The sequence below is a fragment of the Dromiciops gliroides genome, chromosome 5 (genome assembly GCF_019393635.1).
Source record: "Dromiciops gliroides isolate mDroGli1 chromosome 5, mDroGli1.pri, whole genome shotgun sequence".
NCBI classification, from domain to species: Eukaryota; Metazoa; Chordata; class Mammalia; order Microbiotheria; family Microbiotheriidae; genus Dromiciops; species Dromiciops gliroides.
The window spans coordinates 42,350,932-42,369,090 of NC_057865.1; the positions used below are offsets into that span (position 1 = coordinate 42,350,932).

Below are 18,159 nucleotides of genomic sequence, written 5' to 3' on the forward strand. Positions count from 1 at the left end.
TTGGTACTGGACTTACTGTTTCCTACCCCTTGGACGGCCTAATGAGTCACTCTGCAGAGCTCATTCTCTGCGTTTTCAGAGACAATTCAAGCACTCTGAGGAATGACTGATTTGTGGCTTCTTCCCCGTGAATTCTGGCAGGCTGATGCTCAGATGCAAGGGGCCTATGACATGCCAACACTAGGTCTACAGCCACTCTGACCAATCAAATTAATTGCTGCCTCTTCACCTTAGAAATAGTTGAAAAATATTCAGCAAATTATAATTATCGATGAGCTGCCTAGTAGTGGAAGATCAGCGATTTAATCTGAGTAATGCTTTTGGAATGTTTCTGGAAGGAAAAAAATGTGTTCAGGAAGTTTGCTCTAAACAACGTTTGACCGAGCCGCTTCAAGGGTCAAGAGCCACAAGCATATTAATGCAGAACAGAGAGTGACCAGCAAAGAAGCCACGCCCACATTTCCCATCACAGTCAATAACCTTCATGATACCAGGCTGGAGAGTCTTTCTATTAGTCAGTGCTTTGAAAATATCCCCAAGAATGATGGCCAAGCATCACATGTGTCCTGGTGGGGTGTGACAGATTGTTTTATCTTACTCATTTCTGTGTGCCTTGAATTCAATCCAGGGCCCACAGAAATAAAGGCTGCCCAAGGAACGGAGGAATCCTGGGCCTGGAAGAAACCTCAGAGATCATTTAGTGTGAACTGTCTCACATTTCAGGCCTGGAGATGAAGTGACTTATTTGAGTCACAGAGTAAGTAAAAAAAAGAGCTGTGATTCGAACCCGGACCTTTTGGCTCCACAGGCAGCTCTCTTTCTTGTACACCCTTTGTGTTGTGGTGAAAGGAAGCAGAAAAGGAAGGTGGTCTTCTTTGTGGAAGTATACTTCTTTTGCAAATAACTGAGTGAGGGGATTATTCCTGCAATTTTGGCTTGGGGACAGAGAATTCTGACTTATGCCACCAAAATGGAAGCACTTAGGTGCAAGGCAAAGGCATGGAAGTGGCAGACGAGATGCTGGGTACAACTGGGGCTTTTGGCAAACCTGGGAGAGCTGGGGGCTGCAGCATGGATTCAGTCTCATTGCTCTTTTTCACTCTTTTCAGCAGAGACTGACCAAATGATTCACCTGTGGGAGCCAGGGAGTTTTACCTGTGAGTATTCTGTGGGTCAGTATATCTGAAGTAATACCATGATGAATCGACAAATGTATCCATGGTGTCAGTCTCTCTTGTGGCTGCACCTTTGCACCTGGAAACAGATAAGACTCAGGGTCAGAAGTTTTCCACTGGCTTTTGAAAAAAGATAATAAATACTGGGGGCAGCTAGGTGGTGCAGTGGATAGAGCACCAGTCCTGGATTCAGGAGGACCTGATACTTGACACTTGATACTTACTAGCTCTGTGACCCTGGACAAGTCACTTAACCCTCACTGCCCCCCCCCACACAAAAAAAAGATAATAAATACTACTAGAAAAATAAATACTATTAGATAAAAATATTGAAAATACTACAAATTAAAATAATTCTGAAGTTCTACTTTCTATCCATTGGATTGGCATAAATGACAAAAAGGAAAATGACAAATGTCAGAGGCACGGAGGAAAAACAGGCACATTAATGTAAAAAACCCCTAAAAATCCACACTAGAACTAGTGCTTAGGCTCAGCCCTGCTTGTCATTAAGAGAAGTAGCTGAGTATAGGAATGTGGACCAAGTGACCCCCCCCCCCCTTGAAGTGAGCACCTACTGCTTTTTAACCCTGGAGCTAAAGCAGTGACAGCCAGGGAATTCCCAGCTGCAGGACTTGGTCTGAGATGTGCCTCTGAGGGAAATTCAGTTTCCCACCACTGAGTGCTTTTAAGGCTATTTTTAACATTGAACCATCATTAAAACCATCTTTTATTTGGGGGGAATAATCAAATGTAGGCAATGCTTTTATTTTTATTTATTTTTAATTTTTTTCTGGGCAATGAGGGCTAAGTGACTTGCCCAGGGTCACACAGCTAGTAAGTGTCAAGTCTGAAGTCAGATTTGAACTTAGGTCCTCCTGAATACAGGGTGTGCTTCATCCACTCTGCCACCTACCTGCCCCCGTAGGCAATGCTTTTAGATAAAAACTGAAGGTAGGGGCAGCTAGATGGCGCAGTGGTTAAGCACCGGCCCTGGATTCAGGAGTACCTGAGTTCAAATCCGGCCTCAGACACTTGACACTTACTAGCTGTGTGACCGTGGGCAAGTCACTTTACCTCCGTTGCCTGCAAAAAAAAAAAAAAAATTATTAAAAAAAAACTGAAGGTAAAGGTATTATTAAAATGTATCACATACACTGGTAATGTGTTTATTACATAAATTAGAATAAACATGTTACAATGCCCTTTTCAAAAAAATTATGTTGCTTTATTTTTATTTTTATTTTTAGGCAATGGGGTTTAAGTGACTTGTCCAGGGTCACACAGCTAGTAAGTGTCGAGTGTCTGAGGCCGGATTTGAACCCAGGTACTCCTGAATCCAGGGCTGGTGCTTTAACCACTGCGCCACCTAGCTGCCCCGCTTTATTTTGTTTTACATCAGCTACAAGCATTCCTGTCTGTATTCCTATCTTCTAACCCTTCTAAAATACCACATAAGGCTCTGTTTATAGAATGGATGAAATTTTGGAAGAGAATAACATTTGCCAAGTTAAAAAGGGCAGGGACCACCCTGAGTTGATGGCTTTTTGTTTCACGGTAATATGTTCATTGCTCAAAATTAACCATCTGGTATACAGAAGCATCAATGGCAGAGGATACACTGATGGAATTCAGAGCCCCATAGCTCCTGGGTAGTTAAAGGATGCTCTCAGAAGGAAGACACTTCTGCAGCTGCTTCTGAGCAGACTTCCCGCCTGGACATCGCTTGTTCATTGTTTGTCCTTTGTTCTCGAAAAGGTCCGTGACATCGGGAGGTGATGTCATGACTTGAAGTGAATTAGATTTAAGTGAGGGAGAGCTGTGCAAAGTCACCAGCCTCACTCTCTCCCCCAGAGCCAAGATATACATCAGTCGCAAGATACATATCAGGATGACTGGAGATGGTCCTGGGTGCAGTGGGAGCCCTTGGCCTTTTTAAGCTAAGGCCTTTCCCAGGTCTCTGTCTGACTGAGGCAGTGCCCATTGTAACCTACGATGCCTTCTGGCCCCTGGTGGTTTGTAGAGACAAGTAGCCCTGGAAACCTCTTCCTAGTTTCTGGATATCTTTTGGCACTTAGGATGGATCTGGCCACACCCATGGAAGATGTTCTATTGTCACCTGGTGAATGTCCCATCCTGGAAACAAAATTCCATCCCACTGGATGAATGTACTTTTCTCAGAATATCTAATGGTCTGCCCTTATTTCAATTCTTTAGGATCCCCGGATTTGCTTGATTTGGGCAAAGATTGCAATCTATCGATAGCTTCTCATTCTTGTCTAAGTCCTCCCATAAAATATGTCAATATTCTGGAGGCTGACTTTTAGTTCTCTTAATATCTTGTGGATACCAGTAGAGAGGACTTTGGTTTTCTATCTGTTATCTTGCTATATGACTGATCCCTTTCTGGTCATACATGGCCTTGTTGATTTTTAAAACGTAACTTTTCCCACTCAGTTCACCACTGATAATATGTCCTGGCCTGCTTACACCCATCATATATGTCTCTGGCTTGATTAGTCTTTGGGTCACTTACACTTTTTATTCTTCTGAGACCAAGGTGTTCCAACATTATAGAGAAGTACTAGTACTAAGAGAAATGGTTGTTTTTTTTTTCCTTCAGGATTTTATTTTTTTTTCAACATTTGTTTTTATAAGATTTCTAGTTTCAATTTTTTTCCCTCCCTCCCCCCTCCCCAAGACAGAAAGCAATCTGATATAGATTATATACATACAATCACATTAAACATATTTCTGCATTAGTCAAAAAGGAAAAACCTTAAAAAAGAAAAGCAAAAAAAAAATTAGAAATAGTATGGTTCAATCTGCATCTAGATTCCATATTCTTTTTTTCTGGATTTGGTGAGCATTTTCCATCATGAGTCCTTTGGAATTATCTTGGACCATTGTATTGCTGAGAAGAATCAAGTCTATCACAGTTGATCAACACACAATGTTGTTGATACTGTGTACAAGGTTCTCCTGGTTCTGCTCATCTCACTCAGCATCAGTTCATGCAAGTTCTTCCAGGTTGAAAGATGGGTTTTAATGGCAGGAATCCCCTGAGCAGCACTGAAAATGTGTAATTTCTGAAATCTGACCCAGTCCATTGTCTTCCTCCTCTTCCTTTCTGGGCTCAGCACATCGTCCATCTGAAGTACCTGCCCAACTTATTTATACAGACGGGCAAACCTGCTGAGCTGCCCATCCACCTATATGCCACAGATGTTTATGCATTTGGTTTTTCCTTTGTGAATGGTTAGGCCAGTCCCCTGTGAATGGCTAAATAGCTCATGGGGGAGGGGTGGTAGCATTCAAGGACCAAATGCAACCACCTGCGCCATGGGTAGGACCTTCTAGAGAGTATCCCTCTGTTTTGTGACTTGCTTGATACACATATGTGTATATGTAGTCTGTGTGGCTATTTATCAAGGAACAGTACAGGATCTGAGCATATGCATGGTCAACGTCATACCGGAGGAAATCCTTGAAGGCTGTTTGGCTTTAATGAGTCAAACGCTGCTGCAGTCAACAAACACCAGACACAGTGGACAGTGGGATCTGATACTCTCTCAGGCTTCCGGTCACTTGTGAGACTAGAGACGTACCTATGGGTCGCTTGTTGCTGACTTCCTCTTGGCTGCCATGGTTTGGGTAATAAGGTTGGCTGTGATCTTTTTATTCTAGAATCTTCCCCTTTTTTGAGATAACTTGAGAGTTGATACTTGAAAGCCTTTAAAATGATATTGCCTGCAGGGCTGAGTTCCTCACTAGGTCCTCCCACCCTCCCCAGCTTCATCTTCTTAACAGGCTTTTTTGCTGCTTCATAGAGGGCATCAGTGAGTCAGAATGCGGTGGTCCCACTGCCATGACTGATGAAAAAGATGGCCATGGAGACGTTTGCATATCTGTGTTTTGTTTTTGTTTTTTTTAAAATATGCATCAGTATTATCTATAGCAGCAGCTGGCATGGACGGGCTCAGTGAGTTCTCATGCTAAGGATCCTCTGGGTTCATTTTCCCCTCGACTGCTTTTTCCATGGTTGGTCAGCCCCTACAGCTCAGGAGGCAGAGTGGTGTAACAGAAAGAACACTGGGTTTGGAGCTGAAGGACCTCAGTTAAAACCCTAGACTGGCCACTCGCCACCTGCATGAATGGGCAAGTTCTTGAAACCCAAGCATAAAAGGAGGGCGTTAGAGGAGAGGGCTTCTGAGATCCCTTCCAGCCCTAAATTTAAGATTCTGTGACTTTTTTTTTAAATCCTGCACCTCCAAAATGTTTTTAAAAAGAGATTTTATGATAAGCTGGAGTTGCCCTTGGCTGTCATATTTGCTTGGGAAAGGAGAGTGGCAACCAAGGTGGTTTTTGTGTTTTGCTGAAACTTGGGGAAGCCTTTCTGTTGTAGCTTGTTTTTGTATCAGTTAAACTTCTCTAGAAAATGGTGATGATCCCAATGTCCTATTTGGAATTGAGTTTGTTAGAGAGGTTATAATTATATGAAGTGTTTTCAGTTGATCTTTACGCTTTCTTCTAATTTCTTCTAAGTGATTTTGGCCTCTGCTTGGGTCTTTGCTAGACAATGATATGACTGTACGGGAAGCTGATTTTGAAATGACTCTTGTATTGGTAACTAGTTGTTTCCAATCTATTAAGATACGGCTAATTTCACTTTTAGTGATTTTGTTCAGAGCCTGACAAGCCCAGTGCTTCCTGACTTTCTTCTTGGAGTAAGTGTTCATGGTCTAAAGGTGTGAGGCTTTTGAATGATATACAAGCATCATAGGGAGGGTATCTACACATTACAGGTGAGAAAAATCAGGCTCAGGGACATTCAATGGTCTGCAAAAGACTAATAAATGTCAAAGCTGGGATTTGAATCTCGGGATCTTGCCTGATCTGGGCTTCTGTCCATGATTCCATTTTGGTTAGAAGGAAAATGATTCGGCACGGCTGCCCAGGAAAGGTAAGGCAGGAAGAGGTATTGCAGTCCTCAAATATTAGGCCAAGTCATTTTATATCCTCTATTTTCAAGCACTGAAGAAACCCTGAAAGACATGCTGTGCCTTTTCTCACCTGGTATAATTTATGGAAGAAAGGAACAGCATTAACACAGTGGGAGGTTGGCAAACACCCAAGTTAAAATACATTTGGTTAAATATCTATGTCTCTGTGTGTATATATTTCATACCTGTATATGTAAACATACACATATGTACATACACATGTATATAGACATACATATATTTTACACACACACACGTTTTGGCTAAACAAGAAACGTGTTCCTCCTTACCTGGGGCAAGAACAGTTTATCCACTCTGAGGCCGAGGCCAAGGGGGAGGCTCCCTTGCCTGTGATGGACGTGATGTTGGGTAAAGTCACGGGTAAGTCTTCCAAAGGCACAGGGACAGTTCCACAGGCCCGGCAATGGATCACAGGAATTGGTGTTCCCCAGTAACGCTGGCGAGATATCAGCCAGTCTTTGAGCTTATTACTTGTTATCTCTCCACCTACTCCATTATTTCTGGCTTTCTGGGTCAGAGCTTCAAAGGCTGCTTGCCTAGTCATGCCTGTGAACTGAGGAAAGGAAAAGAAACCATATTTTTCTACGTATAAGTACACAACACCCTTCATTTCTCTTTCCATCTGTCTTTTTTGTCCAAGGGCCCTTTCCACTGAAGCTTTAAAAATATACTAACATTTCTCTTGTTCAAAGAGGCATGTAAGCATCATTGGATTGCTTACATAGTGCCTGGCAGATATTAAGGGCTCAAAAACAAATTCTTGTTAACTGATTGACTGGCTGGCAGCAATGCCTGTTGCCAGATGGATCAATGGTGTTGACGGCTGCCACCTCTAATGAATGTTCCCATACAGAGAATAAGACATGAGTATGGCTGTAAAGATGATCCCTTCCTGAGCAGAAGGTAGTCAGGAAAGAATCTGAAGCTAAGTCCATAGAAGAGTGAATTAAGATTGTGAGACCCAATACAGTTTACCCCAAATAAATGTCCCAGTTTTATGGAAAGGAAGATGATTAACTAGGGGTCCTTCAGCCGCTGACGCTTTTCAAAGTGAACCCCCAAAATGGGTCAAGCATGGCTCATGAGCTCCCTGAACTGTGGAAATAAGAGAAGAGCAAGGCAAGATGTGAAAACTTATGTCTACAACAGTATTCCAATAGGGGCAGCTAGGTGGCGCAGTGGATAGAGCACCAGCCCAGGAGTCAGGAGTACCTGAGTTTAAATCCGGCCTCAGACACTTAACACTTACTTGTGTGACCCTGGGCAAGTCACTTAACCCCAAATGCCTCACTTAAAAAAAAAAAAAAGTATTCCAATGATACAAAACAGTTAAAAGGGACTTTTCCAGCAAGGACATTGCTAATAAATTGGGGAAAAACTTTTATTATTAACAGAAACAGCTAAAAATAGCTAGTGTTTACACAGCACTTTAAGGTTTGCAAAGGACTTTATAAGCAGGATCTCATTTTACACTCACAAGAAGAACCCTGGGAGGGGAATGCTATCATGACCCCCATTTTGCAGATGGGGAGACTGAGGCAAAGAGCTATGAAGTGACTTCTAGTTTTTCACATCTGTTCTGTAGCCTAAGTGGCAGCTGTGTATTTTAAAATCTAACTCCCTCAGGAAAATTCTCAGTACAGTGGCTTCTCAGTCACTGATCTTTAGGAAGGACGTTTATCTGTGCATTTCTAAAAGCTTGTTTTGACCAGTAGTTTCACTTTTGTTTTCCCCTTTAGGATTTGTGCTTATATATCCACCCTGAAATTACTGAGACCACAATGAAAACTTCATCTCCCTGAGAGCACTGATTGGGTAAAAGCTAAAAATGGAGGTGCTGTGTGATTCAGAGGGCAATGATCCAGTGATCTGGGGAGAAGGTGTAAAAAGTGAGGTAAATAACCACCTTTTTTTGAGGGGGGGTGAGGCAATTGGGGTTAAATGACTTGCCCAAGGTCACACAACTAGTATATATTAAGTGTCTGAGGCCGGATTTGAATTCAGGTCCTCCTGACTCCAGGGCTGGTGCTCTATTCACTGCGCCACCTACCTGCCCCTCTAAGCACCTTTTAAAAAAGGCTATTCAACTGGTTATACCTCTGGTTGTAGCTGCTTTAAATTCTTTTTGTTTGTTTGTTTTTTTGTGTTTTTGGTTTTTTGCAGGGCAATGAGGGTTACGTGACTTGACCAGGGTCACACAGCTAGTGTCAAGTGTCAGAGGCCAAATTTGAACTCAGGTCCTCCTGAATCCAGGGCCAGTGCTTTATCTACTGCACCACCTACTTTAAATTCTTTAGGCCAATTTCCCCATTCAGGGCTACATGTTTTAGAACAATTGGAAATGGTGGCTTTAAAGCAAATTTCGTCATTTTAACCCACCTTTAAATCCTGCTTGCTCTAGGCTGCCTGTGGATGGGAGGAAAGAGGGGCCTGGCTTCCAGGCCAGCTCAGTCACTCAGAAGCTCATTGGCTCTGGGCAAACCTGGCTGTATTTCCCAGGTAACCAGGCAATCTTGAAAGCAACCTTTCATTTAAGCAGTATATTTCCTCCTCCTCATCTAAGTTATGGTTATAATCCTGAAGAATCTAATGTTAGCTTCTCCGGTTAAAGGAAAATAAAGATGGACTTTAAGCTGAGTGGCACCACTGCACCCAGAAAGAGGACAGGGGGCCTGGCCTATAGCTCCCTTTGGGAAAGAACAAGTAGGTTGGACTTTGCTCCAAAAGACAAAGATATCCAGTCTTGTGGCTTTGGACCTAGGGGACTCTTAGGTTCACACACAAAGAAGGAATAGGGACTGGACTTGGGATTTCCCAGATAAGGAAACTCCCTCTACTAGAACTGGTTAGTACCTTCTTTAACATCTTAGAGAGTTGCCCAGGGCACTGAGAAGTTAGATGATTTGCTCCAGAAGACACAGCAGGCCTGTGTCAGAGGTGACATTTGAACTCAGGCCTATCTGGCTCCTAGGCCAGCTTTCTCCATGCTCCATCCTGCTGCCTTTGCTATTTTCAAAGAAATGGAAAGAAAAAGAATAGAAGCAGGAGGAGGAGGGGGAGGAGGACGAAGAAGAGAAGGAAGAGGGAGAAGAAGGAAGAGGAGAAGGAGAAGAAGCAAAAAGAGGAAAAGGAGAAGGAGAAGAAGAAGAGAAATGGAAGGGGCAAAAAAGGAAAGGAACAAAAGATAAGAAAACCACTGACCTCAGCAGAGTTGATGAGCTTTTCAGTGCCATCTGACAAGGTTTCAATCACTTCTGTGAAAGGCAGATCCAGATTTTGCGCTGTTTTGGCATCTTCTGAGTCAGTGGCAGGAATTCCTATCCAGAAAGGGAAAACAAGCAACGGTTTCAACTGCAGAGTACTTTAGGGGTTCTGTGCTGTTCTTTGCTGATTCTCTGGGGACAAGCAGCTTTGCAACAGAGATAGTTCTTCAGTGAACGATGTGTGCTGCTTCAAAATTTTCACCCGTGCTCAGCAGTCTCCTGAGATCCCTCTGCAATTGCTAGCAAGAATTTGGGTAGAGCAAGCTGCTCATGAATGGGAGGCTGCTGACTGGATTCCAAACCACTGCTAGGATAATGCCCTCTCTAGGGAGGCCCAGGGCCAGCGGCTGGGTCTTTCCCAGCCACACCAGCTTCTGAGTAGCCATCTATCCCCGAGCCCACGCAAGCTCCTTCATGTGGTGGAGGATTCTCCTAACAGTCTGGGCTCCGGCTTTTTCAACCATCTATAAAACATGAGGTTTGGTAGCTATCCATGCAGCCGGGTAAAATGCCCAAACTGTACCTGCTGAGGTATTCCTGGGTGTATTAGTCCATTTTGTGGCAGCATGGAAAGTGAGTAAGGATCATCATTTGTGAACTGGAAGAGATCTTAGGGGTTACTTAGGCCATCACTCCCAGTTTTTAGATGAGGAAAATGAGGCCCCAAGAGACTAAGCAACTTGCCCCAAGTCCTCCAGGTAGGAGTGGTGGAACCAGGATTTACCTGAAGCCAGCCCGCATGATTCTATTTTTTTTTCCTTTTTTTTTTTCTTTGCAGGGCAATGAGGGTTAAGTGACTTGCCCAGGGTCACACAGTTAGTAAGTGTCAAGTGTCTGAGGCTGGATTTGAACTCAGGTCCTCCTGAATCCAGGGCCAGTGCTTTATCTACTGCACCATCTAGCTGCCCCCCCCCCAACCCCCATGATTCTAAAGTCAGGGAATTACCCTTGGGGCTACAGCTTAGCTTAGTTTTCTTTCATTCTTTAAAAATTTTTTTTTTTTTCTGGGCAATTGGGGTTAAGTGACTTGCTCAGGGTCACACAGCTAGTAAGTATTAAGTGTCTGAGGTCGGATTTGAACTCAGGTCCTCCTGAATCCAGGGCCAGTGCTCTATTCACTGTGTCACCTAGCTGCCCCTTAGCTTTGTTTTCTAAGAATGACCCTCTGGAAACATCAGCATGAGACCAAGTGTACAGGTTGGGGAGAGTCCCACAGGATGGGAATTTTTCTTGTGTGATCAGAGTGGTTCTACTTAAGCAAGAACATTGTTCTAAAGCATGATTATTTATTGATGGGTCAACTTTAAACATCCTAAAGGTCACCCTGACTTTTATAACCTCCTGGTGGGGACACTCCTGAATTCTTCAGCACTTTCTCAGAGCTCTCTTAATTCTCCCCCGCAAAGTCCCCTTCCTCCTATATCCTTTCCCCAATTCAAGCTGGGTGGAGACCCAGGTATAAGCAGCTGAAGGCCCTTAGGTTCTGCTGAAAAACCAACCAACCAGCCAATCATGGGGGACTCTTATGTTTAATCTAGTTAATGGTATTTTAAAAAATGCGCTGAAGGAGTATTTGGGCGATTGGATAGCTTTTGGGGAAAAAGCCCTTAAAATTTGTGTTTGGTAATATTTGTGTTAGGGGAAAGGCAAAAGGTAAAATTTCAGAATTAGTAGAATTGAGGGTCAAGGAAAGATTTTGGACTGAAAACCAAAGGAAGATTGATTTAGAGCTGAAAGGGACCTCAGAGGCCATCTAGTCTGACCCTCTCATTTTAAGAGAGGTTAAGGGAATTGTCCAGGGTCATAGGGAGAGGAAGCATAAGGTACAGGATTTGAATTCAGGTCTTCTGACTGGAGAATTGTCTCTTTCCACTATACCACAGTTTCCTTTAGAAACCACTGGAGGGGGCAGCTAGGTGGCGTAAGGAGCAGCTAGGTGGTGTAGTGGATAGAGCACTGGCCCTGGAGTCAGGAGGACCTGAGTTCAAATCCAGCCTCAGACACTTGACATTTACTAGCTGTGTGACCCTGGGCAAGAGCCCTGCAAAAAAATAAATAAATAAAATAAAACCACTGGAGCAAGACTAAAAAACAAGACTGGTTTACAAATAGGTGGTTGTTTATGTGGTATAATTTCATCAGTCCTGAGAAGGTTTGGATTTCATCCTCTCAACCCCAAAATGTCACTTCCATCCAAGGGCTACGCTATTTGAAATTCTACCATTGGAAATGCACTCCTTTGGTTATTTCCCTCAGTTCTCTTCTTCTTCTTTTTTTTTTTTTCCAGGGCAATTGGGGTTAAGTGACTTGCCCAGGGTCACACAGCTAGTAAGCATTAAGTGTCTGATGTCGAATTTGAACTCATGTCCTCCTGAATCCAGGGCCGGTGCTCTATCCACTGCGCCACCTAGCTGCCCCAGTTCTCTTCTTTTAAAATGCAAAAGACCCTTGGGGAAATTAACGTGGTAAACTAATTTTTACACAAAGGGGTCACGGTTTCTCAGATGCTTCACTTCTGAGACACAGGCCCGGGCACAAACAACAAAAATAAGCCTGTTCAGTCTCACAAATTTTGCCAAGCACTGGTTCTGATGAAAAATCACAAAGTGGCTGTGGGTGAGACAATTTGCAACAGCCTTGTCTGCCGTGCTCCACTATACAGAAAACTTTAAGAAATAACACTCCAATCACAATTTCTTGACATTTGTTTGCCTCTATATTTGATACAAACCACACATTTTGGATGCAACACATGAAGAAACTAGGGCAGGAGAAGGGAAAAAAAATATGACAAGTGATACCAAGAAGGGTTTTTTGGTTTGGTTTTTTTTTTTTTGATTTGGCATTTCTGCATTTTTATCAAAGATGCAAAATAATTGTAAGGGAAACAGGAGGTTTAACATCAGCCATTACTGGAAAAACTAAGTTATTCAGGGAGCTAGCTACCTGTTCAGAGACCTGCTGAGGAATAACGAAGGGAAAATATGCTGGTAATTTACAAACCAAATCATCAAGCCCCCAAATGAAAGCACCAAGAGGGGAGAAGAATTACTAAGTGCTTCACAAAAGGGAGTGATTAGGAACAACAAGATACAGATTGGGAAGGGAAAATTTAGGCAAAATGTCACCTAATAAATCCTGAAATTAAAATGTATTTCATCATGGGAGATGGAGAAATGTTGAGAGGGCTGTTGTCATGTAAAACTCAATGGAATATGAAATGCCTGTAATTATCCTGGAGGAAAGGATCAAATAAATCTTGTCTTCCTATCTCCTTAGGTCTGTTCTGTTTGGAATCATTAAGTAACACTCTTGAAAACAGATTTCACCCAAGGTAGATATTGGATAGGTTAGAAAAACACCCCTAGATACCTAAAGATGAGATTAATTTTTTTCTTCTTTATGTTATTAGAAACTGTCCACGGCCTTGAATCGTTATTGTTTTGTTTTTTGGACCAGACTTGGAATTTCATAGGTATAAGGAGCTGCTGATGAAGAAATTCCCTCTGTCAGAGCAGCCAGGCACTTGCTCAGCAGCCTGAGTCTTGGTGGAGAGGTGAAGTGACCTGACCCACATACCAGCCGGTATGTCTAAGAGGGGAGACTAGAACTCAGGTCTTCCCACATTAAGGGCAGCCCTCTCTCCACTACGTACTGCTGCCTCTCTGCTGGCTCAAAATGCGGCAAGCAAACCAATACAGAGAGGGGTTTCCTTGAGCTGCTGCATTGCTGCTCTATTAATAAATGATAGTACGAATAAAACAATCAAATAATGAAAGGAGTTCTTTTCTCTAAAATGAGAACGGGCAGAGGTGGGGGATGTTTGGATGGTTTCAGGCCCAGCCTCTCCTTAGACGGCCACTAGATTTATTCCTCCTGGAAAGTGGAGTCTGGCAGCATAGAAAGAACCCCTTTGGGTTCTCTAAAATGGGGGTATTCATTTTGGTGCCTACACAAGTATTTTGGCCAAGATGAGATAATATTTATAAGCGCTTAGCAAACATTTAACAAGAAAGTTTGTCCTTTCCTCCTTCCCTTGTTTCCCCCCCACCCCCGCAGACAGCACACTACTGGTTTTTCATCTTTTGGAGACAAAATTCCATTCCAAGTGATGTCAGACCATACCGCTGGGTTGGTTAGTTATGAGACCCTTTTTCTCCTTCTTTCTTTTAGCCTCTGTCATAAAGCAGGGTTCTCCATGCTGGGGAGGAAGGATGAAGGGGGTAGAAGAGAGAGGTGAAAGAAAGGACACGTTTATTTGTAAATCATACAAAAGCCAAAGTTTCTTTCATTTCTCCCCATTCCAGAGATATTTATCATTGTGGTTCCTGCTCTGGGCATAGCACTGTGCTAGCTATTCTCAAGGGACACAGACTAAAAGAAGCTCTGGGTAGGGGGACACTCTACCAATGGAGGTTAGTACTTTCTTTGCAACATATAGTCTTACAGGGTAGACCAGAGCATCAAGAGGTCAAGTGACTTGCCCAAGGTGACACAGCCAGTATGTGTCTTGGGGGCAACTTGAAATCAGCTCTTCCTGGTTCTAAGGCACAGTCTACAGAGGGGGCCTTCTTTTTCCACTGATGTTGAGATTCATCTTAACAAGACAATACATTTTTTTTGGCCAAGAGCAATATGCCAGTGTTCCAATTTTATGGTAAAATATATCCAGAGGATCCATTTTCAACCACTACTTACCTATTTTTGTGTCTAGAGAGCCTTCCAATTTTGTTCTGGCCACAATGACAACAGGGATTTCTTGAGCGGTGAGCATGTTTACAGCAGTCACGGGTGTGAGACAATCTGAAAATGAATGCAGGGAGCTGCATAATTGATCAAATCGCACCCTCCTTACCACCTTGCAAAATCTCACTGGTGATCAGTCAATGAGAAAAACCAAGTCTGGGTTATGTGCTAATTGTTAGAAGCTATCTGGGTCACTGAACTTAGGCATCAGCACAATGGACGCCCGGGTCAAAAGAATGGACCTAAAATCCCAGCTGTCCATTCAAAGCTAATTGTTTTCATGCCTACCCCCAATGGTTCATTCCCATGAAACAATGACCCAAAGAAGGAGCTGTCATAATTAATCCATGCAGAAGCCAGGGGGCAGTGGTACCTTAGGTTTAAACTGGGTGAGAGGAAGCAAGTAAAAATGTGAAAAGTGAGTCCCAGGAGACTTTATTAATTGTAAAAGAAATAAGTCTCCAGTGGTAAAGTATCTCTTTCTTTCTTATAATACATCTATAGCCTCGAGGATTCTCATGTCCTTTGGAAAGTCATCAGTTTATTCCATAAACTACTATGCTACTGCATAAAAATAAAGCAAGTGTTCCCTAATTCAGGACAGTTTCCATTTTTTTCAACTTTTTATAACTTTTCCTCCTCCCCTGACCCTTGACCTCTGCCACGAGCACGCTGGGGCAAAAATATAAAAACAAAGCAAGTTTTATAAGAGGGCCTCAATGTGGTTGATGGTGGCCATGGGTTAATGGGCTGGATGTCTGTCATTCAAGGACCAACCTAGCTAGGCTTACAGAGGCTTTGTTACCAGCAGGCGAACTATCAGGTGGTGAATCTGCTCAGCCAAGGCAACTCATTTCTACCAAAGCTCAGGAAGGTTTGTGACCTGCATCAATCAGGTGGGAGGGAGGGTTGGGGGGAATATATGACCCACAAGGATGAAAGCAGGAGTCCTTGGAAGACCGAACCAATGAGTTTGGAGTGCATGAGGCTCATTCAGAGAAAACACTTTCCATCCAGGCAAAAAGCAGACCCCAAACCACGTCTGGCTACAGCTCCAGGGTCAGAATGTCTTAAAATTAAGAGTGTGGGAGCCTGCTCCAGGAAGAGAGGCCCTAGCTGCTTCAGGATTGGGGAAGGTACTTCCAGACTGATGCATTTTATGGTTTCTATTCTATTGTCTCTCATACAAAGATTCCAAACCTCAGCTGACTGCACAAAATGCAGTTACTACAAAAAACAACATATCTCACTCAACACTTTCATCTGGGATTGCTGTACGTTCCTTTGTTCACTGGAGAATCGATGCTGGAATTCATATGCTAGGCAAGCTAGACAGATTTCACATAAGGCATTAAGGCAGAAATGATACATATATATATATATATATACACATATATATATATATATATGTAAGGGAAGATGAACAGATTTCTGCTACTTAGCATTTTAAAGATATAGGAATCATATTCCCTATTAGTTAAATTAAAAGATAGTGATATGGCTGACAAAGCACTCTCATTAATTACCTCTCACTTAGCTTTTTCTATTTTAAGATGCAAACAGCAGTCCTTTTTCCATTCATTTCTGATCCTGTATTAATACAATGTCACTAGGCTGTTCTGTAAACTAACAGTGAAAAAAAAAAAGCTTCAGGAATTTATGGAACGTGACTAATTAAACGATGGTTTATTTTTATAAGTCAAGTTTGCTCCTGATTGCTTCTTGCTCCTCCCCATCCCTGGCACCCTCATCTCCACCCAGGGGAAGCCCCATGGGGGAAAAGCACCTTTCACATAACTAGCAACAATAACAACTCAGATAAGAACAATAATGAAGATGATGAAATACATTCAGAGAGCACTACATGATCTACAAGATATTTCCTTCATAATAACCTTGAGAGGCAGGTAGCAGCAGTATCACCCAACTCCCTTTAACAGATGGAAAAGCTGATGCTTGGAGCCATGAGGTGACTGTCTGCAGCTGCAGAGCAGGCAGAGCCTGAGGCAGAATTTGAATGCAGGGCTTGAGGCTCCAAGGCCAGCCCTCTTCCCAAAGACTCAGAGGATAGAGGATTCAGAGACATCATAGATGGCACAGAGCTGGTTATTTTCCACAAAGTTTTGATAACAAAGAATGTCAGTTGTTCCTGGTCTAGTGTCAGAAGACCTTGGTTCAAGTTTTGACTGCCACTTGATAGCTGTGTGACCTTGAGTAAGTCACTTAATTTCTCTGAACTTCAGTCTTCTTATCACCAAAATGGGAATTACTACCTTCCTCCGGTCTAATGAAATAATATGTCTGCAAACCTTTGTAATTAGTATCCTTCCATAAATGTGAGGTAGTACTGGTAATAGGCACTATGATAATAACAACAATAATATTTAACTATATTATAGTGTCTATTATAACTATATTATATATGTCTTAAGGCTTGCAAAGTGTTTTATAAATATTATGTCATTTAATTCTCATAACAGCCCTGGGAGTTAGTTGCTATTGTTTTACAGTTAAGGAAACTGGGGCAGAGATTAAGTGACTTGCCTAGGGTCACACAGCTAATAAGTATCTGAGCCTGGATTTGAACTCAGGTCTTTCTGACTCCAGGCTGAGTGCTCTATCCACTGGCCCACCTAGCTGGATACTTATTGATGGACTAAGCTAATAGTCTACATGCTTTAACTCTCTTTTTTTCAAGAGGAAAGTTCAACATGGAGCCTCAAGAATAGAATATTCTCTTTGCAAGTCTACTTTGCCAAAATGAAATGCAAACATACTGTTCCTAAACTGTAAGTGTTGCCACCAATGCATCTGAAGGTGCAGCTGCTGAATTTGCTGCCAAATTTACCCTCCATCCCATGCAACAAACAATTCCTGAGCACTTTCAATGTGTAAGGCACCCTGGCAGTTGCTGATACAAAGAAAAACAATGAAGTTGTCCTTGTCCTCAAGAAACTTCCATTCTACTAAGTGGAAATACCATGTATATGAGTGTATATGAATAACACAAGATGCCTTTAAGAGGCAGTGAGTGGGAATAGCCAGGGACAGGCAGGATCCCAAACAGCCTCATGCAGAGCTATGCTCTAAAAGAAGGCAGGGATGCTTTGAGTTGGCGATGGTGAAGGAGTGGGTTGTGGGTGTGGGGCACTGCTTGTGCAGGCAGGGAAGGGGGATGGATGGCTGTGTTGGGTATGGGCAGTAGCCAGCAGGCTAGTGTGTAGGGAGCAAAGATGATGTAAAGGAAAGCTTTGTGAAAGAGGACTGGAAAGGTGAATAGCAGTCACGGCACTGAGGGCTTTAAATACCAGGCTATGGAATGTTAAGGCATCCTCTGTATTTTCTTTTGCAACATGGCTAATATGGAAATATGTTTTGTATAATTTGACATGTATAATCAATGTCTAATTGCTTGCCTTTTCAAGGAGGGGGAAGGGACAGGAGGGAGTAAGACAATTTGGAACTCGAAATTTTTAAAAAGAATATTAAAGGGGCGGCTAAGTGGCGCAGTGGATAAAGCACTGGCCCTGGATTCAGGAGTACCTGAGTTCAAATCCGGTCTCAGACACTTGACACTTACTAGCTGTGTGACCCTGGGCAAGTCACATAACCCCCACTGCCCCACAAAAAACCAAAAAAAAAAAAAAGAATATTAAAAATATTAAGCATGTTATTGTGAAATATTTAATGAAAAAAACAATATATTAAAAAAAATAAAAGCTCACGGGGTGAGGGTCAGATCAAGACTCTAACCATTCTTGATGGCTAGGGAGTGAAGCTGGATGTTGAGGGAGTTTACAAAGCCAAAAAACTGAAGACATCAACATGTGTGTTGAGTTCCCTGAGTTTGAAGGCAAGAGTTGTATGAGTCAGGTAACTTCTTGAAAAAGGAAGGAGAGGGGCAGCTAGGTGGCACAGTGGATAAAGCACCGGCCCTGGACTCAGGAGGAC

General features: G+C 42.7%; 1 protein-coding gene across 2 annotated transcripts in view; it reads right to left on the reverse strand.

The window, feature by feature from the left end:
• The window catches only part of LARS2 (leucyl-tRNA synthetase 2, mitochondrial), a 343,246-nt gene that overhangs the window by 39,556 nt on the left and 285,531 nt on the right, over positions 1-18,159 (reverse strand). For both annotated transcript variants that reach the window (XM_043966870.1, XM_043966868.1), the window contains exons 11-14: positions 14,161-14,265; positions 9,401-9,516; positions 6,469-6,752; positions 1,156-1,254 (exon numbers count right to left, since the gene is read on the reverse strand). In XM_043966870.1, the coding sequence (XP_043822805.1) occupies positions 1,156-1,254; positions 6,469-6,752; positions 9,401-9,516; positions 14,161-14,265 (604 nt within the window). The remainder of the gene's footprint in view (positions 1-1,155; positions 1,255-6,468; positions 6,753-9,400; positions 9,517-14,160; positions 14,266-18,159) is intronic.